At 40.2% G+C, this 26,276-nt stretch overlaps 1 protein-coding gene across 1 annotated transcript in view; it reads left to right on the forward strand.

The window, feature by feature from the left end:
* Positions 1-26,276, forward strand: part of CATSPERE (catsper channel auxiliary subunit epsilon) — a 175,942-nt gene that overhangs the window by 141,770 nt on the left and 7,896 nt on the right. Inside the window, exons 16-22 of the mRNA XM_040636085.1 lie at positions 1,840-1,890; positions 2,297-2,330; positions 2,399-2,478; positions 12,907-13,006; positions 19,536-19,622; positions 20,951-21,108; positions 25,607-25,660. Of these exons, the coding sequence (XP_040492019.1) occupies positions 1,840-1,890; positions 2,297-2,330; positions 2,399-2,478; positions 12,907-13,006; positions 19,536-19,622; positions 20,951-21,108; positions 25,607-25,660 (564 nt within the window). The remainder of the gene's footprint in view (positions 1-1,839; positions 1,891-2,296; positions 2,331-2,398; positions 2,479-12,906; positions 13,007-19,535; positions 19,623-20,950; positions 21,109-25,606; positions 25,661-26,276) is intronic.

The raw sequence follows: 26,276 nt of genomic DNA on the forward strand, positions 1-26,276 counted from the left end.
AACGGCACAGGACCACTAGGGCTTCCTCCGGAGAACCCCAACATGTGACTTTTATTGCTCTTACTGTGGCTCACGATGAAGCACACTGGATTTTGTCACCCACTGGCCACAGCTGGCTCTCTTCTGTATGGGAGAGAGTCGAGGTCAGCACGCACAATCCATTCAATGGAGGTGAAGTGCACACCCGAGACAGCAATGGACCGCAACTCCTCTCCTGTGGTTAGGAGTAGGGGTGAGTGGGGGAGTGGTGACTCTTATCCAACTCTACTTATGGAATGACTTGTTCTTATCTAAAATAAATGTCTACTCACCTGCTGTCCTAATAATCTTTTGAGTACAGAATTATAATAATCAGTTGCTGGGTTGACAATCAAGTTTTCCATTTCAATCAGCAAGGAATTTGCATTTCCCACAACTCCTTTTCCAGGACACACAAAGGCTAACTGATTTATACAGTGCATGGCATCCTGCTTCTGGAATGGTCTACATCCTTGCTTCCTAGAGAATGGTCTGTGGACCAGCACTGGCATCGCTGGGAGTTTACTGGAAATGCGGGATCTCAGGCCTTGTCCCATACCTGCTGAGCCAGAACCTCTATTTTAACAAATTTTTCCAGGCCATTAGCAATAGCATTAAAATTTGAGAATAACTGCTCCAAGCAACGTTACCAAAATCAATTCCCAGTACCACCATGCGCGATACCGCTGGGGGCAGGTTTCCTTCTTCAGTGAAATGCAAAGCAGCTTGAATCAGTCTCTTTCTGGGAGGGTCTAGATTGCAATCGTCAAGGCTGGCTCTTCATCAGACCCACATGGAGAACATGTTTGAAAAACACAGGTTTCAGAACCTTACTCCAGGCCTCTTAATCAATGACCCACAGTTCTGGAACCCTGAAAAGGACCCTAATATCTTGAATTCAGGTTGTGGTGGGCCTGAGGTTTTCACAGTCATGAAAGGAAGCCTATGGGGTCCAAGGTATCTGTGACAGGAGAGATGTTCAGGATGGAGGCCATCTCATGGGGTCTATTTTGGGTTTGAGGGTGGGAAATGGTCTAGACTTCTAATATCTATCTAAACACGGTGGTAACCAAGGTTCCTTCTGAATTAAACTGGAAGCAGCCAGCAAAAATGGTCAAGTGTATAATTTAACTTACTGAAAGCTTTATCATTTTATAGACCACGATAGCCTTATGTTTCCTGAACACTAACCAGAAATTATGTGCCTCCTTAAAGTAGCTCTTTACCTGCACAACTGAGTCTCCAGTAGCAATTAGAAAACTGTGTTTTTTATTTAAAAAAATTATGAGGAATAAAATAGCCCAAAGAAATTTATCTTCATTTTGATGGATTTTCATTGAATTTTTCACATATATCAAATATAGATAAATCAGTATGTTTCAAATTCTGATGTCCCCAGAAACATTTATTTTTAAAAATAGAAATGCTTGGGTCATTGTGCACCTGGGTGGCTCAGTTGGTTAAGCCTCCAACTCTTGATTTTGGCTCAGATCATGATCTCAAGGTGATGAGATCGAGCCCTGCATGGGGCTCTCTGCTGAACATGGAGCCTGCTTGAGAATCTCCCTCTCCCTCTGCTCCTACCCCCACTCTTGCTCATGTGCTCTTTCTATCTCTCTAAAATAAATAAATAAAATCTTTAAAAAAAAGAAAAAGAAAAGAAATGCTAAGGCCACACATTAACCCCAGGATTCTAATTCATTAAGTGATGATTCTGTGATACTCTCAAGTTTGAGAATCACTGAGTTAAATGATTAAATGTCTGTGCAAGTGTATAAGGAATGATGATATTACAACTTTATCGTGTTTTATTTTTTGTAGATTTAATAAAAAAGACTGTCTTCAGCATGATTTCTTTTACGTTATTGAAAAGTAAGAAATATTTTTAACATAAGCACTGTTTTGTATTAATTATTAGTACCAATAATTTAGAATCAGCTAGTATTTATTCCTATTAACATCAATCTTTTCTAATATATATACATTCATTGCTACAAATTTACCTCTAGGTACTGCTTTTGCTGCATCTCACAAATTTTGATAAGTTGTATTTTCATTTTCATTTAGTTCAAAATCTTTTTAAATTTCTCTCGAGATTTCTTCTTTGATGCATGTATTATTTAGAAGTGTGTATTTAACCTCTACACAATGAGGGAGTGTTTTGTAATTACACTTATTTAATTTTTGTGATACCTCCTTACTGAACAAAGTAATGGTTTTAATTTTTAAGTTTGAAAAAAGGAAAGAAAATAAGTAATGAAAAATGTCTTTTTCACAGGTCATATCTGAGGAATCAACCATCTAAAAACTTGGTAAGAAAACTATAATTTTATCAATCAGCCAAATAGAGAAAATAACTAAAGCATCTTTCCTTTTCTAGAGAGTAAAATATAATTGGAAAAAATATGGCTGCCCATTGAGACTTGATTTCGGAGAAAAGTTTCACCCTTTGGTTCAATTGTAAGTATATTCTCATTAAAATTTTTAACTTACTTTGAAAGTTTCAAAATTAAAGTATGAAAACAAGGCTAATTAATCATGCACTTAATAATAAATATTTTGAGCACCTGATATATGCATGTCTAAGTTTTCAGTACTCATTATACAAAGTTGGACTACCCATGGTGTCTGCATGTTGAGGGAGGTTAAGTCTCACTGCTGAGACACAGCAGGTAAGACAACCGAGGCTCTTCTCAGGTGTGAAGGTGATCTCTTCACCCTTGCTTTATTCTCTCTAATCTCTCCCCAAGCTCCTACCAGCACCCCTGTCTGTTTGACAGGAACTGCCTTCCCCAGGTAACACACGACTTCCCTTTCCGTGGGCCAACAATAACTGAAAGCTTGCAAGGAAAGAAACTACATTGCTAATAGGGATGGTACATTGGGGAGATTTCAGAAAGGTTATCTCCAACTTAATTCTTACAAACAATATTTTATAATGTTAGGAATAAAATGCTCTGAGGAAGGCTTTCCCAAATAATTTTCTATTACTTTGCTTCCATCTTTGATTTTGTTCTTGATTTATGATTATCAAAGTTACAGTTTGTTACAAAATTTAAAATATAGAAAAATAGAAGAGACAAATGACCCATTTTCTAAATTTTTTTGCTATTATAAAGGAAGTGGTGGTGAATATCCTCTTATGTACATGTTTGGACACTAGTCCAGATATGTCATTAGGAAAAATTACTAGAAGCGAAATTCCTAAGTATAAAAAATCAAAATTTTAGTCAATGCTTCCAGCTTTGGGGGATCTCTTAGGCTAGGGACAACTTCTGAGATCTCTCAGGGTGGGTAGGTGTGGCATAAGGATGCAGGTGCTCCAATTTAGTTTTGCTATGGGAGCTTTCCCTGTTGGGACCCAGACGGTCTCTGCCATCATGTCCTGCCTACCAGTCCTAACCCAAGGCAGTTCTAAGATTCGGTGCTGTACCCTCTACATCATTGTCCTACAGTCCCTCTCTCCTGGATCCTCTGGGCTCTCAGGCTAATCTGCTGTCTTCTTAAATTCTGCTCTTCTAGCCATCTAATGATGCCACCGCTTTTAGTGGTAACCCTAGACACTCCTTCCCCCACTGAGGCCTCATTTTTTTTTCTTTGTTTTAAGTTTTTCTTTTAATTCCAGTGAGCTAACATGCAGCATTACATTAGTTTCAGGTGTACAATATAGTAATTCAGTAGTTCCATACATCACCCAGTGCTCGTCATGACACGTGCACTCCTTAATCCCCGTTGCCCATCCCCCCCTACCCACCTCCCGTCTGATAACCATCAGATGGTACTCTATATTTAAGAGACTGTTTCTTGATTTGTCTATCTCTCTCTCGTTTTTTTCCCTTTGCTCTTTTGTTTCTTAAATTCCACGTGAGTGAAATCATATGGCATTTGTCTTTCTCTGACTTATTCCACTTAGCATTATACTCTCTAGCTCCATCCATGTCATTGCAAATGGCAAGATTTCATTCTTGTTTACAGTTGAATAATAATCTATTATACAAAATATAATGGAATATTATACACACACGCACACACACACATACATATGACATCTTTATCCATTCATCAGTTAATGAACCCTGGGTGGCTTCCATATGTTGGCTATTGTAAATAATGCCGCTATAAACATAGGGGTGCACATATCCCTTTGAATTAGTGTTCTTGTATTCTTTGGGTAAATACCCAGTAGTGAATTGTGGGATCATAAGGTACTTCTGTTTTTAACTTTTTAAGGAAACGCCATATTCTTTTCCACAGTGGCTGCATTCCCACCGGCAGTGCGTAAGGATTTCTTTTTCTCCACATCCTCACCAACACTTGTTATTTATGTTGTTGACTTTAGCCATTCTGACAGGTGTGAGGTGTAGTTTCTCATTGTGGTTTTGATTTGCGTTTCCCTGGTGATGAGTGATGTTGAGCATCTTTTCATGTGTCTGTTGGCCATCTGGATGTCTTCTTTGGAAAAATGTCTATTCATGCCTACTGCCCATTTCTTAACTGGATTATTTGTTTTTTGGGGGTTGAGTTTGATAAGTTCTGTGTAGATCTTGGACACCAGCCCTTTATCAGATACGTCAATTGCAAATATCTTCTCCCATTCCGTCGGCTGCCTTTTAGTTTTGTTCTTGTTTCCCTCACTGGGCAGAAGCGTTTGTTTTGATGTAGTCCTGATAGTTTATTTTTGCTTTTGTTTCCCTTGACTCAGGGGACATAGCAAGAAAAAAGTTACTGCCTGTGCTCTCTTCTAGGATTTTATGGTTTCATGCCTCATATTTAAGTCTTTAATCCATTTTGAATTTATTTTTGTGCATGGTGTAAGAAAGTGGTTCAATTTCATTCTTTTGCGTGTAGCTGTCCAGTTTTCCCAACACCATTTGCTGAAGAGATGGCCTTTTTCCCATTAGATGTTCTTTCCTGCTTTATCAAAGATTAATTGACCATATAATTATGAGCTTATTTCTGGGTTTTCTATTCTGTTCTATTGATCTATGCGTCTCTTTTTGTGCCAGTCCATACATACTGTTTTGATTACTACAGCTTTGTAATATAACTTGAAGCCCGCCAACTTTGCTTTTCTTTTTCAGGATTACTTTGGCTACTTGGGCTCTTTTGTGGGTCCATACAAATTTTAGGATTATTGTTCTAGTTCTGTGAAAAATGCTGTTGGTATTTTGATACGGATTGCATTAAATATGTAGATTGCTTTGGGTAGTATAGACATTTTCATGATATTTGGTCTTGCGATTCATGAGCATGGAATGTCTTTCCATTTCTTTGAAATCTTCAATTTCTTTCATCAGTGTTGTATAGCTTTCAGAGTACAGGTGTTTCACTTCTTTGGTTATGTTTAGTCTTAGGTACCTTATTATATTGGGTGCAATTGGAAACGGTATTGTTTTCTTAATTTTTCTCTCTGCTGCTTCATTATTGGTGTATAGAAATGCAGCAGATTTCTGTACAACGATTCTGTATATAGCATCAGATCATCTGCAGATAGTGAAAGTCTTACTTCTTCCCTATGGATCTGGATGCCTTTTATGTCTTTCCGTTCTCTGATTGCTGTGGCTTCCAACACTATGTTGAATAAAAATGGTGAGAGCATACACCCTTGTTTTGTTTCTGACCTTAGGGGAAAAGCTCTCGGTTTTTCCCTATTAAGGATGAGGTCAACTACGAGTTTTTCCTATATGGCCTTTATTATGTTGAGGTATGTTCCCTCTAAACCTACTTTGTTGAGGGTTTTTATCATGAATGGATGTAGGACTTTATCCAGTGCTTTTTCTGCATCTATTGAAATGATCCTATGATTCTTATCCTTTCTCTTATGTATCACATTGATTGATTTGTGAATATTGAACCAGACTTGCAAGCCAGGAATAAATCCCACTTGATCGTGGTGAATGATTTCTTCAATGTATTGTTGGATTTGGTTTGCTAATATTTTGTTGAGGATTTTTACATCTGTGTTTATCAGGGATATTGGCCTGTAGTTCTCTTTTTGGGTGGTTTCTTTTCTGGTTTTAGTATCAGGGTAATGCTGGCCTCATAGAATGAATTTGGAAGTTTTCCTTTCTTTTCTATTTTTCAGAATAGTTTGAGAAGAATAGATATTAACTCTTCTTTAAATATTTGGTAGAATTCACTTGTGTAGCCATGTGGTCCTGGACTTTTGTTTTTTGGGGAATTTTTTGAGTACTGACTCAATTTCTTTACTGGTTATCAGTCTGTTCGAATTTTCTATTTCCTCCTGTTTCAGTTTTAGAAGTTTATGTTTCTAAGCATTTATCCATTTATTCTAGGTTGTTCAATTTATTGGCATTTGGTTTTTCATAATATTCTCTTATAATCGTATTTCTGTGGTCTTGGGTGTCATTTCTCCTCTTTCTTTTGTAATTTTGTTTGGCGCTCTCTCTCTCTCTCTCTCTCTTCTTTTGATAATTCTGGCTAGAGGTTTGTCAATTTGTTGATCTTTTCAAAGAATCAGCTCCTGGTTTCATTGATCTCTTCTGTTGTTTTGTTGTTGTTGTTTTTTTTTTGTTTTTTTGTTTTTTTGTTTTTTTTTAGTTTCTATATCATTTACTTCAGCTCTAATCTTTATTATTTCCTTCCCTCTACTGGTTTTAGGTTTTGTTTGTTGTTCTTTTTCTAGCTCCTATAGGTGTGAGGTTAGGTTATTTGTGATTTTTCTTGCTTCTTGAGGTAGACCTGTGTTGCTATAATCTTCCCTCTTAGAACTGCCTTTGCTGCATCCCAAAGGTGTTGGGTTGTTATATTTTCATTTTCGTTTCCATGTACTTTTTTATTTCTTCTTTGATTTCCTGTTTGACCCATTCATTGTTTAATAACATGTTATTTAAACTCCATGTACTCATGCTCTTCCCAGATTTTTTCTTGTGGTTGACTTCTAGTTTCATAGTGTTGTGGTCAGAAAAGGTGCACAGTATGATTTCAATCTTGAATTTGTTGAGGTGTGTTTTGTGGGCTAATATGTGATCTATTCTGGGGAATGTCCCATGTGCACTTGAAAAGAATGTGTATTCTGCTCTTTCAGGATGGAATGTTCTCAATATATCTGTTAAGTCCATCTGGCCCAATGTACCATTCAAAGCCATTGTTTCTTGTTGATTTTCTGTTTACATGATCTGTCCATTGATGCAAGTGGGGTGTTAAAGTCCCCTACTATTATTGTATATTACTGATTAGTTCCTTAATGTTTATTATTAACTGTTTTATGTATTTGGGTGCTCCCATGTTGGGTGCATAAATGTTTATATTGTTATCTTCTTGTTGGATTGTCCCCTTTATTATTATATGGTATCCTTCTTTGTCTCTTGGTACAGTCTTTGTTTTAAAGTCTCTTTTGTCCCATGTAAGTATTGCTACTCCAGCATTCTTTTGACATCCATTTGCATGACAGATGTCTCTCCAGCCCCTCACTTTCAATCTGCATGTGTCTTTAGGTGTAAAATGAGTCCCTTGTAGGCAGCATTTAGATGGGTCTTGTTTTTTGGGGTTTTTAATCCATCCCAACACCCTATATATATCAGCATTTAGTCCATGTATATTCAACGTAATTATTGATAGATATGTATTTATTGCCATTTTGTTACTTGTTATGTGGTTGTCTCTGAAGATTTTCTCAAGTCCTTTCTTGTCTTTCTCTCTTGTATGTTTTATTGATTTTCTTTAGTAATATGTTTGGATTTCTTTCTCTTCATTTTTCGCATGTTTACTAGTGATTTGTGATATAGGGTTACCATTAGGTTTGTATATAACCTCTTCTGCATGTCACAGTCAATATTAAGTTCATGGTCATTTAAGTTCCAACCCATTCTTTTCTCCTCTTCTCCACGGTTTAGGCATATGTTATTATATTTTATATCCTTTTTTGTGAGTTCCTTGACTGATTTTTTATAGAAGTATTCATTTTTATTGCTCTTGTGTTTCCTGCCTCTCTTCTTCTCTATATTTAGTTGTGGAGTTTGTTCCTCCAGGCTGTGGATTGCTCTCTGGTTACTGACTTGGGACTAGTCAAGTTGAAAACATGGGACAAGGGACACTCAGGGTCCTCCTACTCCACCATCTCCCCAGGCTCCTCGTTTGCTTTGTTTTTGTTTTATGCAGTGTCTTAATTCTCCAAGGGTAAATAATCTTAATGTTGTCTCCCAGAGAAGTGTATTCCTCAATTCATTATTATTTTTTTTAAGATTTTATTTATTTATTTAGAGACAGCCAACGAGAGAGGGAACACAAGCAGGGGGAATGGGAGAGGAAGAAGCAGGCTCCTAGCAGAGGAGCCTGATGTGGGGCTCGATCCCACAATGCCGGGATCACGCCCTGAGCCGAAGGCAGACGCTTAACGACTGCGCCACCCAGGCGCCCCTCAATTCATTATTATTAAACACCTCTGAACTTTTACTGTGCTAGGCATTGGAAATTCAAAGACAAATAAGACAAGATTTCCTCTCTCAGGGGCTCAAGAGTCTGATGAATTAGATAAACATATTATCTGATATGGAATAATAGGAAGGAAACTCCAAAGAATCTAACCCAGCTACAGAAGGGAGAGGGGTTTTGGGAAATGTTTCCAGAAAACTTACATTTGCTCTGAGTCACTGAGTCTTAAAGGATAATAAATATTTAGCTGAAGGCAGAGAGGGAAGAAGAGAAGTGGGGAAGGTGGCAATGAACTCCACTGGGCGAGGCTTTCAGGCAAAAGTGATGGTTTGAGGAAGAAGATGTCCAGTTCAAACAGTCTAATGCTGTTGGGACATAAAGTGAGGCATGAAGTGTCAGGACAAGGGGCTGGGAAAGTAGCTTCAGTGGAGTCCAGATCATGGAAGACTTCCTGTCTGTATGAGCTGGCTTAGCTAGTCCTCTCTGAGAGAAGTGAGAAGATGAACTTCAGGGAAACAAGTCTAAATAGCGAGACCGGTAGTGAACTGTACTGGTAGTCCATGGAGGAAAAACACAAAGGATTGAAATGGCAGCACAGACAAAGAAGAGGAATCATTTATGAGAAAAATTAATGATTATAATAGGTAGGGGCTTGATAATTGATAGGTCATTGATAATTGATAGATGAGAAGAGAGAATGAGGAAGATGAACGAGTCCAAGTGACGTCAGTCAGAAGAGATCTTCCTCAAACCTCCACCCCCTTACCTGTACAACTCTGTCTTCCTATCATCATAGGTGAACACATGTATATCTAAGGCCCCTCTCTCCATCTGTGACCTGGAGCCCCACCCGCTTTCCTACCTCGGAACACTGCTCCTGAAACTCCCCCTGCCTTCTCCAGCATCATCAATTTTTCCCTCATTACTGGATCATCAGAGAAATCTGCACTTCTTTCCCTCACCCCTCTTGACCCCCACTGCCCCCATGGCTACTATGCTCACGGTCACCAGCTCTCCTCCTGCTCCTCCCCCATCCCTCCACCACCATGCCACTAGCACCGCCAGCCAGTATGACCAGTGGCCTCCGGATTGCTGCACCCAGCGCTTAGTCCTCAGGACTCACCCTAGTTGATCTCGTTAACCAGAATTACACAGCTGATCATTCTCTCCTACTCGAAATATTTTCTTCATTTGGCTTCCAGGATATCACAGGTTCCCACTTTTCCTGCCACCTCACGGTATCTTACCATAAGCTGAGTGAAAAAGACAGGTGGCTGACATGTTTGTTTATGGCGTCTTTAACTATAGATTCTTTTAATGGTGGTAAAATACACATAATGAAACACAGTGAACGTTTGGATGGGTACATTGCAGCCAATGCAATGCTGCTCAGCAGTTAAAATGAATGAACTAGGATGTTTGTAAGAGGGGATCCAAGTTCAGTTTGGATAGGGAAGGACCAGTAGTCAGGAGGGAGCTGCTGCTGAGGAAAACAGAGATCAAGAGACTGGAAGCTCCTATGGATCCATCTCAAAACTTAATATTGAGTGGGGGGGGGGTAGTTGCCAAAAGATACTTACAGTGTGATATTGTGTGTGCGTATTTGCAAACTCATAAAGCAATTCTATATATGATTTATGGATATGTTTATGGATAAGTAAAATATAAAACCTGGATGGAAATGATACATAACAATTTTCACATTATTCTCTGTGTTTTCTTGCATGTTTGAGATAGTTCATAATTAAAATAAAATAAGCTATAGGAGCCAGGTCCATGAAGAAAACTAGGGCAGTCAGATCAAGGGCCCAGGTAGCAATGTTAAAAGAAGAATTCACCCAGAGACTTGGTGGGAGGTGGGGGGGCAGTAAAACTAAATGTAGGAAGTGACTGGTTTGGAAACAGAGGCGTGTAGGAGTTGAGAGAAGTCATGTCTGACAGCCTCAGTTTACTTACATGAAACAGAAAGGGCCATGTGTACCCTGGGAGCACAGAGGGGTTGAGGAGAGGAATCGAGGAGGGTATCAGGGGTCACTGAGGGTAATATGAGAAGGACTGGCCAAGGGCCGGTGGTAGAAAGATTATCAGACAACAGCAAAGGCGCAATTGACTGAAGACACCGCGAGCGGGCCCTGTGCCACTTATCTGCATTTCTCAAGTAGCATGTGCAAGAAAGCAGGAGGCAGTGTGACATCCAAGGTTGGGGTGAATGTTGGAGGCAGGGCGAGAGCAACTGAGAGAATCCAGGAGGCGGGGCAGGGAGGGAACTGCCTGTAGGAGGAAAGCAGAGGGAGTCAGGACTGGATGTCTGGTGAGGTCAAGGGGCGGATGAGAGGTTGCAGGGGTGGAGGAGGCGGGGCCAGAGAGTGGGCTGTGACAACAACAGTACTTTGGGCCATGTGGCAGCGCGTCTTTCTTGGGGTAACTTAAGTATGTCTCTGCTACCAGGAGTCACTTGATAAAGCATGTTGCTTCCAATTCTCCTGGGGTAATTAGCCCAGCTATTAAAGCATCACGAAACAGAAAGTAAGAGACATGGGTAACACACAGGACTGACTGGTCCCACGGGACCGAACACGAATGTGTCTGATGGATCAGTAGCCAAACTGTCACAATGGAGAAGTTACAAATTACAGGGAAGTTAGTTGCCCACTAGTGACATTTCTAAATTCCTCAGGTTTCACTGGTATCATATCCTATTAATGAACAGTAAGGAAAATAAGCCATGCTTACGCGGGCAAGTATTTTTGTCCCATATACTCCATGAAATAAGAAAGCATTGTGGAAGATCATTATAAACCCAGACGTATGGGCCATATAATTTATCCTTATTGCCACTAGATGGCACTATAGCCTAGTGCTTTTGTGAGTGCCCATCAATGTTGGCTCCCAGTTCAACGAAGATCTTTTTAAAATTTCAATAAAGCATATGGCTTTACAACTAGTTCTTAATAATTCAAGAATCTGATGGCTTTCAGAAGATGTAGTCAAAATGCTGCACCTTCCAAAGCTCCTAGAATGGCCCAAATCTCCGAAACTGCGTACAAAATTGAGTGTCACACACGTGTGTGCATTTTCTTGTGGGAGGAATTTTAGAGTTTAGGGTTCTCTATGACTTCCTCCTGTGTCAAGAAAGAAGTCGACCACCATGACTTTAACCCCTAGTTACTCACACCTGAAATCACGTCTTTATGATTTCTAAAAATGAATTAAGATGGAAATAAAATACCTTCTCAGATACCACTTTCTGATGTGTACAAATTTCTTGCCCAATTTGTGATGGGACAAGAGCTGGTTTTTATAAGCAGGAGTGGATGGCTCCAAGTCGTAGCCAGGGGGAGCCAGGAGAGCCAGGGGGAGCGACTGCGATGACAGGCTGAGATGTGGGCCGTGAGGAAGGGAACACCGTGGTCAAGGGCCCGCTATCTTATGGGTAGACACAGAGATGGGAAGCAAGAGAATGTGCCAGACCCTGGGGCAACAGTCCTAGAGTCCCAGCCCAGGAGCAAGTGCCTGAAACCAGAGTCCTAAGTGAAATTTGCATCCAGAGAGGAGGGTGGGGGCGGGGACAATCCCATTCAGAAAAACAGGCAATGACAGATGGATGAAGAAGCCATCACCGTGTTTGAAACAGTTGCAAGCTCTGGTAGTGCACAGGTGGAACTTTACCACTAACTGAACTTCAGCTTTGCTCTCAAGCCCCTATTTTCATAGGGTAGCAAGAACAAAAAAAGATCTTAACAATCTGAAGTAGCCTCTCTTTTGAAACGCACAGAGTTTGGGGTGACTACTCTAAGCTCAGTGGGGCTCCTGTCTCCAGTGCTGGCTCCGGGGACGGGGACTGTCTCCGTGTTGGACTGTCTGCGGGGGTCTGCTGCGGGTGAAAGTCATCACGAGTTCTCTGGGCATGGGCTGCGCGTGACTGTGGCTCCCAGGAGCTGGTGACCACTTCTGCTTCTCGGGCCCCACCTCAGCTCTCACTGCTGCTGCCAACCCCCTGACACTCAGCCCCGTCTTCCAGCCAGTCCCCCCGGGAGCCCTGGAGCATCTCCGTTCTCATCACAGTGATCCCGTGGCACGCAACAGTCACCCAATGAATATTTGTTGATTAAATGACACCGGGGGCCCCTCGCGGTGCCCTTCCTCCTTCCTCAGTTCTTTCTCCCTGCTCCCAGCCAACACGGCAAGGCCTCCGCTGCCCTCACCTCAACGCACGGTTCCTGTCAAAGTGAACGGCACTTTAGCTTCCAACTGTAAAAAAGGTGAACATTTCCTGCTTTCTTACTGGGAGGTTGACTTTGAGAACTGAAGGAAACCATGCAGTAGGTACTGTTGTCATTTCACAGATAAGTGACAATACGGAGGCTTCGAGAACGTTAAGTCGCCTCGCGGGCGGCAGCGCTGTTCAGAGAAGCCCGTCGCACTGGAGGGCTGCAGCTCTCAGCCCTCTCTTCTGCTCTAACCGGTTATCGTTGTGTTTGCTGTCTCGCCCAGATACAATGACAATGGCTATGTGGAAGATGTGGAAGTCAATTTCATCGTGTGGGAAATACACGGCAGGAATGACTACAGCTTTAATAACACCATGAAGAAGGTACAGCGTCTTTGAATGGAAGTAGAACTTAGTGGGCAGTGACACCCGCCGTTCTATTTTAAATCTATATATAAATTATCTAAGGAAAATAGAACCAGTTACATGTGGGTAGGAAAAAAATATGACCTGCGTATTACATTCTGTGACTACTGAAATTCATTTACAACAAAAAGAAGCATTGGTCATATAAAACAGACTTAAAGGGATCAGAAAAATAAAATAGTGCTTGTAGTAGGGTGATGCAATTATAGGTGGATATTTTCTTTTTTCTCCACAGTGTATTCAGTGTTTGGTTGTTGGTGGGTCGGCCTTTGGCTCCCACCCATTCATCATGCTGGTGCTACATTAGAGGCACACTTTCTAGGCTTCATCTCACTTGACTTCCTTGCATCATTTGACCCACTGACCTTGGCTTCACTGTCCCCACACTCTGCTGGTTTCCCTCTATCCTCTGACTGGTCCATCTCAGCCTCCTTGCTGACATCGCTTTCCACTTTGCAGACCACGGCAGAAGGCCTCACCACCTCCAACCAGCAGACTTCACTCCTGTGTGCAGTGTTCTGGCCTGAGGGCCTCCTGTCATGACGGAGCCTCTCCACAAACAGCATTGATTCCTGCTTTTCCCCAGAAATCTCATGCTCAAACAAAGTCAGAGATAATGCCTTCCAAAAAAGCTTTCTCTCTCTCTTAATTCTCCCAGAAGGAGAACCCACCCAGATAGCAGCCAAGAGACAATGAGTTCCCCTTGCTACCTGTTCCAGGATGTAGGAAGAACTGTCTTTCAATGATGTGGCCAAACAAATTCATCCCACCACATTCCTTCCACGCTTGTCCAGCCCCCAAAGTGTGAGTCCTTCCAGCCTACTTTCTCCTCAAAGTCTCATCTTCAAGCTATTCTGTCCTTCTTACACTTGGGCCATTCCCATTACTCTCCACCTTCTCAAACTTTTCTAATATACCCTACGGTTCGATGACCCTAGACCCCTCTTCAGCAGACATTCCTCAGAGAATATCATTTTCCCTGTTTTTCTCTCAAACCAAGGGTACTCTTGAAGAGCTTGGAATTAAAGTGCTCCCTAACCCCAGTATCACTTCCAGATCAGTATCTCCTCACCCTAATCACAGCATCCTTTGTTTGAGCCCCTGTCATCCAGGTGTCACAAACCCCATCCCCACCTGTGTTGCCACATACTGAGAACTTGACAGGTTCTCCTGTGCCCTGAAAGCAATTGCAGTTGACTCCTGAGTTCTGCCAGCTGTCCCGTAGGGCTGTTGCTGGGAAGACGCTTTCTAAACAGGAAGGGCGTTTCCCAGCCCTGTTTGTGTCTAGGTGGGGCCACGTGATTGGTTCTCATGCTGCGGAATGAGCAGACGCCATAAGTGTCACTTCAGGATGAGGTGTTGAGGAAGGGATCGCATGACCCTCCATGCTTCCTAGCTTCCACCATAGTCAGTCTATTCCAGCAACGACTAGAGATGGAGTAGAGCAAGCTGGATGAGAAGAGTCCGGTGAGGGGATTCTTCAAGGAACCACTAGACAGAAAAGCCTAGTCCACTGCTCTGAGGAGAGTCATCCACAGGAACCATCTACCCGGGGCCATCTGCACTGGACCGTGTGTGATCAGGAATTCAACTGCAATGTGTTATAATTACATTTAAATTCAAACACTCCAGTCTCTGACCTCAACCCCCAATTCTCTAGCTCTGTCAGTATTATTCCCACTATGCCTCTGCCTCTCACTTCTCCTCACACTGTCTAGACATCCACCATATGGAACCCTCTGCGCTCGCTCTCTCTCTCTCTCTCTCTCTCTGCCATCCCATTTTTCCTCTCCTTCTCCTATCTAACTTGAGCTCCGTGGGTCAGTCCCCCAGCCACCATCTTGCCAATATCTGCAAGTCACCTTTCCTAGTGTTGTTCCTATACACCCTACGGCCACTTTAAACCTCAATCGTTCTGCCTTATCCATGCCTCTGTCTGAGCTGCCAATCACTTCTAGGAAAAAGAAATAAAAATTGCAATAACTGGAATTAAGAACTCAACTATTGGGAGTGATGGGTGAAAACAGAATTAGTCAGCCGGAAGAGGGGTCAGAAGGAAATGCCCCAAATTATGCATAGGGAGATAAGCTGATTGAAAATACAGACAAGACCACAATGGAGATTCACTGCCTAGATCTAAGGACTGGAATCCTAAAAAGAGAGAAGAGAGAGTGTTGGCAGAAGCAACATTTTCCCAAAAGGCAAAAGGCATTGAGGCACAGAAAAAGTAATCTGCATCCAGAAACACTACACTAAAAATTCTAAAATGAAAAACAAAGAGAAAAACCTTAAAGGTAGCCAAAGCAAAAAAGAAAAGTGACTCTCAAGAGAGTAGCTGTAAGAGTTAAGGCTGGTTTCTCTATAGAAATAACGCAAACCAGAAAACTTTGAACAAAAATATCTTTTTTTCTTTTCCCCCTTTTTTAGGGGGGAAGGGCAGAGGGAGAGGGAGATAGAGAGAATGTGAAGCAGTCTCAATGCCCAGCATGGAGCCCAACACAGGGCTCGCTCTCACGACCCTGAGATCATGACCTGAGCCAAAATCATGAGTCAGATGCTTAACCCACTGAGCCACACAGGCGTCCCTGAACAAAAATATCTTTAAATTACTGAAAGAAAATAAATTCCAAATCTAAAATTCTATATGCAATGAAAATAGCCCTTAAAAGATGAAGATGAACAACAGATAATGCTTTAAAAGACACATGAAATTAGAAGAGGAAAAATTTTAAAGTGAAAAGAAATAAACAATGGGGTAAAAAGGATTTAAGAGAAAGTGACAAATACTGAAGATAGGCAAAAAATATCCAACAGATGGGTAAATGGACACCCTGAAAGAGAAAATCAGAACAAAAGAACAAAACCAATGTGAACCATTCAAGAAAACATCTCTACCCCACCCCAAGAAAAAAAGACTTGAAGTTTCATATTGAAAGAGCACATCATATACTCAAGAATATCAAATCAGAACAGCCAACCCAAGTGGCCATCTAGGAAAAAAAAAACAAGCAATTTACATACAAGGAAAATAAAATTAAATTATAATTTTTATAACAATGCTTTATGCCAGGAAAAACTGGAGTAAAATACTTAGGATACTAAAGGAAAATAAACACAAGCCAAGGATTTTATATTCAGCAAAACTGATGACTCTAGAAGAGGCACAAACTGCTATTAACATGTAAAAAGCTCAGATAATATTGTTCCCATGAGCTCTTCGTGAGTAACTTACTAAATAATAACCTTCAAACCACCAAAATCACTAAAGAGATATCAACATCAGAACGAGAGGGTCGGGGCGCCTGGGTGGCTCAGTTGGTTAAGGATCCGCCTTCGGAGCCCCATGTAGGGCTCCCTGCTCGATGGGGAGCCTGCTTCTCCCTCTCCCTCTGCTGCTCCCCCACCCCTGGCTTTTGTGCTCTATCTCAAATAAATAAAATCTTAAAAACAAAAAACAAACAAAAAAAAAGAACTAGAGGAAACCATAATGTAGTATAGAGTTACTTACAAAACTGAAGCAAAGTAAGGGTTCAAAGGGAAAGAGGATACTATGTAATGGATGTATTCTCTGACAATATAGATATAATACAATTATAAAATACACTGGGAGAATACGAGAGCATATGCCAGGAGAAAATATAACCGTTTTCAGTAATCACAATAGTGGGGGTAATATTTGTATTAGTTATTCTGATCTTGTGAGGTATGTAATGTGAGATATTCTAATACTATCATTCTTCACCAAGTGTTTTTGGCATAAAAGCAAGGAGATACATATGTAATATAGAAGAAGTTAGACAAAACATCCTGAATTTTAATAGGACTCAATGTAAACTCATGAGGCATTAGAAACTCACATGATCTGAATATAAATATATAAATATATTGTTCAGAGAGAGAGAGAAATTTTTCCTACACTGTCCATTAAAATCCCTAGAAACATAATCAGTAGCAGTAAGTATCCTCAATACCCAGATGGTTGTCTTGAAATATCAATTCCCACTAAAAATTTTACTGGGGATTCTTAGATAAGTAGCTGATTCCAAGCCTGGGGGAAGAAATGTACATGATGAGTTTGGAATAGTTTGACATGCCCAATAGCTAGGAAGTATCAAAGACTGCTAGGGTCATGTCCAAAGTAATCAGAAGTCAACTTGAAGAGGTTGGCCGAAGATAGGACAATTAGAGCTTCCTTTCAGATAGTTATCACAGTATTGCTAAAATCCATTAAATATGTTAAACCTATGAGTTCATAACGATTCTTTCAAAAAGGTCACCTTTGGAAAATGATAGGAAATCAACTCCTTATTTTGAAAACTGGCAAACAAAGAGAAAGACACCAGTATTTATCCTACCATCCCCAAATGAACTATACCAGTGGGTAACCAAATACCAGATAAGGGGAAGCGTCTCTTTATAACATGTTTCTAGTTGACAAAGGGGGAAAAAAAAGAGAATATCACCATTTTAAGCCCAAATAATAGAGATTACTATAAACAAATTTATATTAACAAATTTTGGCAATGAAGAAATGGATAAAATAGACAAATGCCTTGAAAAACACAATTTACCAAAGTTTCTTGTATTCTAAGAAAGAAATAGACATCTCTAATCCCAGATGGCTTTCCTGATGAAGTCTACCAAACATTTAAGGAAAACTTCCCTCGATTTTCTAAAAACTCTTCCAGAGTATTGGGGTGGGGAGAGCACTTCCCAACTCATCTTGTGAATCCAGGAGGACCTGATGAGGACCTGAAAAGAAAAGGGAATTATGAGCCAATATCACCCATGACCACAGACACAAAGCTCCTAACCAAAACACTAGTAAATCAAACTCAGCAATATATTTAAAAATCACACATCCAGACAAGTTTTGTTTTGTAAATGGAGAGTTGGAATACCATTTGAAAATCGAAGAAATCCACTATAACAGAATAAAGAAGAATAGGCATGGATTATTATAATAGTTGAAAAGTCATTCAATTAAAAAATTATTCATACATAACATTGGTTTCTTTTGTTTTGTTTTAAAGATTTTATTTATTTGACAGAGAGAGAGACAGCCAGAGAGAGAGGGACCACAAGCAGGGGGAGTGGGAGAGGAAGAAGCAGGCTCCCAACGGAGCAGGGAGCCCGATGCGGGGCTCGATCCCAGAACGCCAGGATCACGCCCTGAGCTGAAGGCAGATGCCTAACAACTGAGCCACCCAGACGCCCCAATTCATACATAACATTGTTTTTAAAATAAATCTTGGAGGAACACCTGGGTGGCTCAGTCAGTTAAGCGTCTGCCTCCAGCTCAGGTCATGATCCCAGAGTCCTGGGATTGAGTCCTGCATCGGGCTCTTTGCTCAGTGGGGAGCCTGCTTCTCCCTCTGCCTGCCATCTGCTTGTGCTCTCTCTCTCTCTCTAACAAATAAATAAAATCTTTTTAAAAAATAAGTCTTGGAATTCTCAGGGTCATGAGTTTAAGCCCCACATTGGGTGTGAAGCCTACTAAAAAAAAAAAAAAAGAATAACCTCCAAAATAAGTATATGGTAACTTCCTTAACCTAATAAAATGTAAGTGCAACAAAACAAAACAAAACAAACCCTTAGAAAACATCTTACTCAGTGGTGAAAATTTGAAAGCTTTCTCTCTGAAGTCAGGAGTGAAACAAGGGTGCCAGTTATCACCATTTCTATACAATATTGTTTCTTTTTTTTTTTTAAGATTTTATTTATTTATTCGACAGAGAGAGAGACAGCCAGCGAGAGAGGGAACACAAGCAGGGGGAGTGGGAGAGGAAGAAGCAGGCTCACAGCGGAGGAGCCTGACGTGGGGCTCGATCCCAGAACTCTGGGATCACGCCCTGAGCCGAAGGCAGACGCTTAACCGCTGTGCCGCCCAGGCGCCCCTATACAATATTGTTTCTGATCTCTATAATAAGGCAAACAATAAACAATAAAAATAAACTAAAAGTATAAGAATTGAAACGGAAGTAATAAGACTGTCATATTCACAAATCACATGACTTCATATGAGACACTTGAAATCAATAAGTGATTTTAAGAAGTTCTTTTTGTACAAGATCAATATACAAGTGTCAATTGTTCCCCTGTATGTCAACAAACATTTAAATAATGAAAGGAATTAAATATATTTTTCAATGGCATTAAATATATTAAATACTCATGAATAAATTTATATACAAACATATGTGTGCACAATTTTTTTACATTTTGGTTTTAACTCCAGGTAACATACAGTGTATTAGTCTCAGGCGTACGATACAGTGATTCAACACTTCCATACAACACCTGTTGCTCTTCACAAGTGCCCTCCTTAATCCCCATCACGGGCCTAACCCACCCACCCCACCCACCTCCATTCTGGCAACCATCAGTTTGTTCTCTATAGTTAAAAGTGTGTTTCTAAGTTTGTCTTTCTTTTTTTTCCCTTTGCTCATTTGTTTCTTAAATTCCTATATGTACAATTTTTTGACAGAGCGGTTGTTTAAATGAAGCCCAGACGTGGAAGTCAATGACTAAGCTTAACCAGCACCTCCCACTAGAAGAAGCCTGGGGGCCTGAGGTAAAGAAAATATTACCTAGCAAATTTTATTTATAATAACTAATTTGGCATTTCAGTATTAACAAAAGTTTGATGGAAACATTTTGGATTTAAATTTGTTTTTGCAAATCAAATCAAACTTTTCTATTGGATTAATATTGTGATTTTAAAAATCCATCATCTTAATTTCTGATATTCCATTGCTCCTGTGTTAATAACAACTTTGTTTTTGGGGTTTTTTTGCTGAAAATCTGTGTTTGCAGATTTACTAAATATCTGGCAAACATGTTGAAGCATTGAGAGTGAGTCTTTCTAAAGAACACCTGAACTTTCAATTCTTATACAACTGAAAGATCACAGGGCATCTGGGTGGCTCAGTAGGTTAAGCACCTGCCTTCAGCTCAGATCCTGATCACAGGGTCCTGGAACTCCAATGGGCTCCCTGCTCAGTGGAGAGCCTGCTTCTCCCTCTCCTTCTGCCATCCCCCCCGCCATGCTCTCTCACTCTCTGGCTCTTGCTCTAACTCAAATAAATAAATAAAATCTTTAAACAAACAAACAAAAAAAATAAAAACAAAAACAACTGAAAGATCATTTCTGAATGCCAACTATGGATCCTATACTGCTTTCAATATTTTTTCAATCAAACTTTCTTGAATTGAAATTAGTTTATGCTATTTAGAGAATCAAATCATAGCTCATAAATAAAAGTGCCCTGTATGGTACCTGAGTCCATAAAATCTAAGCCCTACGATAGGAATGTTACTTTGCTTCTACTTCAGAATCTGTGCATGCCGAGACAGAGATACCTACAAATGATTGTATTATCCTCTGTAGTCCCAGCTCCAAACATCCCACTTCCATCCACCACATCCTATCCTTCCAGCAGCATAACCCTAGAGCCTTTACTCTAACAACCTTCGAACAATCCTTCAACCTCGAGATGACCCAACCACCCTCACCGCGCCCCCAAGTTCTCTTCTTGCCATTTATGTTGCTTAAATTCCATGGTCAATAATTATATCACTCTATTAATGTGTACCCTCAATTCCTTCCTCCCTCTCACTTCTTCAGATTTGTGTGGCTAAATCGCAACCCTAGTTAAATCCCAACTATCCGCCTTGGCAGCCGACTGTGGTCAAAGGAATACATACCCATGCTGATTTGTTTCACCTTAATTTCATGATTAAAACAGTCCTGTAATGCTGCCCAGCAAACATAAGTGTACTTCTCCAGTTCATTCCCTTTTCCCCTCTAGCTATTGCATACTTTCTCCTCTCCCCGACAATCTCCAACACCTCTTCCCCTAGAGAAGGATCTTAAGGTTGTCGTCTTTGTTTCCTATTCAGAACTATAAGCACTGTTTCTCTTATGCTATTGGAAAACCAGGAGACTTAAATCAACCCTATGAGATAATCAACAAGTCTAACTATAACCATTTAATTTGGCCTGAGGACCATTCTGGAATGTACGTGTTTCGTGTGAAGATCCTGGATCCAAATTATAGGTGAATATAAATGTTTTATTATAATAGTTTAAGCATTTTTTGAAAGGGATAATGATGAGATTGAATACAATTTCTACTTTACAAAGTCCAATAAGTGAATTACATGGCAACATCACATAAGGCAAGAGGGAAGACCACAGCTAGGAGGAAAACTAAAAATGCCATAGAGTCTGGGGTCACCACTACTAGAAGAGTTTCACGAAACACTAACTCAAAAAGATACGTGTCCCCACCTCCCCCCCCATGTTGATCACAGCATTATTTACAATAGCCAAGACATGGAAGCAACCTAAGTGTCCATTAATGAGTGAGTGACAAAGAGAATGTGGTATATGTAAGTATACAATGAAGCATTATTCAGCCATAAAAAAGGAAGGAAATCCTCTACCTCAAGAAAGAAGAAAATCGGGGCGCCTGGGTGGCACAGCGGTTAAGCGCCTGCCTTCGGCTCAGGGCGTGATCCCGGCGTTCCGGGATCGAGCCCCACATCAGGCTCCTCCGCTATGAGCCTGCTTCTTCCTCTCCCACTCCCCCTGCTTGTGTTCCCTCTCTCGCTGGATGTCTCTATCTCTGTCAAATAAATAAATAAAATCTTTAAAAAAAAAAAAAAGAAAGAAGAAAATCTAAAATAAACAACTCAACTTTACACCTCATAGAACTAGACAAAGAACAAAGCCCCGACTTAGTAAAAGGAAGGAAATAACAAAGATCAGAGAGGAAATAAATCAAATAGAGACTAAAAAGGCAATAGGAAAGATCAAGGAAACTAAGAGTTGGTTTTTAAAAAGATAAATAAAGTAGACAAAATTTTAGCTAACCTCAATAAGAAAGAGAGAGTACTCAAAAATCAGAAATGTAAGAGAAGTTACAACTGATACCAAGGGAATATATAGGATCATAAGAGACTACTATGAACAAGTATTATACACCAACAAATTAGACAACCTAGAAAAAAATGGGTGAATTCTTAGAAACATACAACCTACCAAGACTGAATCATGAAAAAATGGAAAGTCTGTTCAGACTGATAACTAGTAAGGAGAGTGAATCAGTAAGAAAAACCTCTCAACTAACAAAAATCCAAGACCAGATGGCTTCACTGGTAAATTCTACCAAACACTTAAAGAATAATATCCATCCTTCTCAAACTCTTCTGAAAAATATAAGAGGAAGGAATATTTATAAACTCATTCTGTGAGGCCAACATTACTAATACCAAAGCCAGACAAGGATACCACAAGAAAAGAAATTAAAGGTCAATATCCTTGATGAACATAGATACAAAAATCCTCAATGAAATATTAGCAAACTGAATTCAACAATACATTAAAAAGGATCATATACTATGATCGAGTGGAATTTATTCCAGGGATGCAAGGATGATTTGACATCTGCAAATTAATCAATGTGATATGTGACATTAACAAAATGAAGGATAAATCCACATTATGCCACATTAACAAAATGAAGGATCTCAGTAGGTGCAGAAAAGCATTTGACAAAATTCAACATTCATTTATTATAAAAATTCTCAACAAAGTGGGTATGGAGGGAACATACCTCAACATAGTAAAGGCCATATAGGACAAGCCCACAGCTAACATCATACTCAGTGGTGAAAAGGTGAAAGCCTTTCCTCTAAGATCAGGAACAAAAATGAGAAACAAAGATGCCCACTATTATTTTTATTCCACATAGAGTTGGAAGTCCTATCCAGAGCAATTAGGCAAGAAAAAGAAACAAAAGGCATACAAATCAGAGAGGGAGGAGCAAAATTTTCACTATTTGCCGGTGACATGGTATTATATTTGGAAAACCCTAAAGACTCCACCAAAAAACTGTTAGAACTAATAAACAAATTCAGTAATGTTGCAGGTTACAAAAGCAATATGTAAAAATCACTTGTGTTTCTATATACTAATAACAACTATGAGGCAGAGAATTAAGAAACCAATCTCATTTACCCTTGCATCAAAAAGAATAAAATGCCTAGGAATAAATTTAACCAAGGAGGTGAAAGACCTAGACACTGAAAATTATAAGACAATGATGAAAGAAATTGTAGAAGATACCAGTGAATGGAGATAGTCCACGCTCATGGGTTGGAAGAACAAATATTGTTAAAATGTCCATACTACCCAAAGCAATCTACAGATTCAATGCAATCTCTATCAAAATTCCAATGGCATTCTTCACAGAACTAGAACAATCCTAAAATTTGTATGGGATGACCAAACAAAACAAAACAAAATAAAACCACCCAAATAGCCAAAGCCATCTTGAGAAAGAAGAACAAAGCAAGAGGCATCACACTCCCTGTCTTCAAATTATGCTACAAACTATAGTAATCGAAACAGTATGGTACCAGCATAAAAACAGACACATACATCAATGGAACAGAACAGAGAGACCAAAAATAAACCCAGGCATATGTAGTCAATTAATTTATTACAAAGGAGCCAAGAATATATAGTGGGGAAAGGACAATCTCTTCAATAAGTGGTGTTGGGAAAACTGGACAGCCACATGCAAAAAAAAGAAAGAAAGAAAGAAAGAAAGAAAGAAAGAAAGAAAGAAAGAAAGAAAGAAAGAAAGAAACTACACCACTATCTCACACCATACACAAAAATTAACTCAAAATGGATTAAAGACTTGAATGTAAGACTTTATGCCATAAATCTCCTGGAAGAAAGCATAGATAGTAAGCTCCTTGGTTTCAGTCTTGGCCATGATTTTTTGGACTTGACACCAAAAGCAAAGGCAACAAGAGTGAAAATAAACAAGTGGGACTACATCACACTAAAAAGCTTCTGCACATCAAAGGAAACCATCAACAAAATGAAAAGTCAACCTGTGGAAATCACACATCCAATAAGGGGTTAATATACAAAATATACAAAGAACTCATACAATGCAATACAAAAACAAACAATCCAATTAAAAAATAGACTGAAGATCTGAATAGATGTTTTTCCAAGACATACAGATGGCCAACAGGTATATGAAATGGTACTCAACATCACTAATCATCAGGGAAATATGAGTCAAAAGCTCAGAGAGATACCACCTCACACCTGTTAGAATGGCTAGTCTCAAAAAGACAAGAGATGACAAGCGTTGGCAAGGTTGTGGGAAAAAGGGAACCCTATGCATTCTTGGTGGGAATGTAAATTGGTGCAGCCACTATGGAAAACACTATGGAGTTTTCTCAAAAAGCTAAAAATAGAATACCATATGATGCAACAACAATTCCTCCCCTAAGTATTTATCCAAAGAAAATGAAAACCCGAACTTGAAAAGATGCATCCTCATGCTCGTTGAGGCATTATTTACGGTAGCCAAGACATGGAAACAGTGCATGTGTCCATCAATGGATGAATGGATAAAGAAGATGTGATATATAGAAAGATGATGATAGATAGATAGATAGATAGATAGATAGATAGATAGATAGATAGATAGATATTCCTCGATAGATATATCTATATAGATAATGGAATATTGTTCAGCCATAAAAAAGAAGGAAATCTTGCTATTTGCTACAACATGGATGGACCTTGAAGGCATTACTCTAGAGTCTATTTTGGTTTGTACCCTACTTTTGCCACTGGTAGATATGTCATCTTAAGCGAATTGCTTAGTCTCTGAGCTTATTTCTTTATTTGTAAAATGAGTCTATAATACCTATCTTAGAGTATTCTGAGGATGAAATGAAAGTACCTGGGTAAAAATCCCTAATTTTGCTCAATCAAGTTAAGTTCCTCTCTTCTCTCTTCTCCCACATGAAGATAGGTGAAATGCTATCATCGATGTTTATTTAGCTCTGTCCTGTCTCATTCCAAGCAATCTGCTAAATCATGAGAGATACTCAGTAATTTTAGAAATAATAACACAGTGCCCTGTCTCGAGTTCCGAACATTCTTAGCTTCCTGAGTCAGCCTACGTCAGGTGAACGGCACAGGCTCTTTGACCAGAAAAGCCTGAATTCAAATCCCAGCTCTGCTGCCGACAACTGTGAACTCTTGCAAGTAGCTTAATCTACCTGAGCCTCTGTCTCCTCATCCAAAAGGATGGGTTGCTCTGCGGCTTAGGCAGATAATTCGTGTAGGGCATTCAGTACTCTGCCTGGTACGCAGCATGTGCTCAGCTGGTGTTCATTTTCAACGAGCACTCATGCTCAGTGAAGCATTGTGATTACCATTAACATTATGCTTGCCATCGCCTTGGGACCCACTGCCCAACGATGTCCTGATGTTCGGAGGGCAGTGAGGTGGCACTGACTGACAAGCGCTGAGAAATGTGCAGCAAGCAGCCCGAGTCACACGTATGGAAAAATCACCACAACTGTGATAGAAATGCATCTCTTCTCTCCACTATCGAGAAACTGACACCTTCATTAAGATTATCTATGATCCGGTCGTTACCATAAAGATCTGGAGGGAGTCTTTTACTATACCGCACTTAATTTGATCGTGAATATTATTTTTCTCATTTGCAGCTTCTGTAACCTAACGGCGATATTTGCGATAGAGACCTTCGGAATGATTCCCAGGTAACGCCCGCTGCCTCATCAGGCTTTAGTGCGAGAAGTTGTAAAAGACAGGGGTGGCAGCCAAAGCAGGAAAAGCACGTCTCCCCCATTTCCCTGGGACCCTAATACTTCGGCCCTATATGTGACCTCCTCAAGTTGTACGTATCAATTATCTCAGGGATACGGCAGGAAGGAATTTCTGAGAATTGTTGCTGCGGCTGGGGTCCCATTTGTCCCATCCCCTCAGCAGCCTCTGTCTTCCCATCAGACAACGTCTTTGAACCCCACCTAAAGGGCAGATCATAGGCTGCAGCGGGGGGGTGGGAGGAGACAGTGGCTGTGCCCCCACTGACCCTGAGTCAGCCCTCAATGACCGGCGGTCATCCTGATGCATCCAGAGACAGGTAGCAAAGGCATGTTCTTGGGCTCCAGTTTCCTTGGAGAACACAGTCTTCATGCTAACACTGGGATCGCAAATGACTTCACTTCTCTGACCTGGGCCTGGGTTTTTGTTTTTGTTCTTTTGTAAAATGTTAAACAAAAACGGAAGACAAACAATGAAGTTTCTCATGGCCCTACTTTAAATATTACTGACCCCTTGATGTTTTGTGCTGATGGAAGATTAGTAGTGTAAGTA

Source organism: Ursus maritimus, unplaced genomic scaffold, assembly GCF_017311325.1.
Source record: "Ursus maritimus isolate PB19 unplaced genomic scaffold, ASM1731132v1 scaffold_2, whole genome shotgun sequence".
Classification (NCBI taxonomy): Eukaryota; Metazoa; Chordata; class Mammalia; order Carnivora; family Ursidae; genus Ursus; species Ursus maritimus.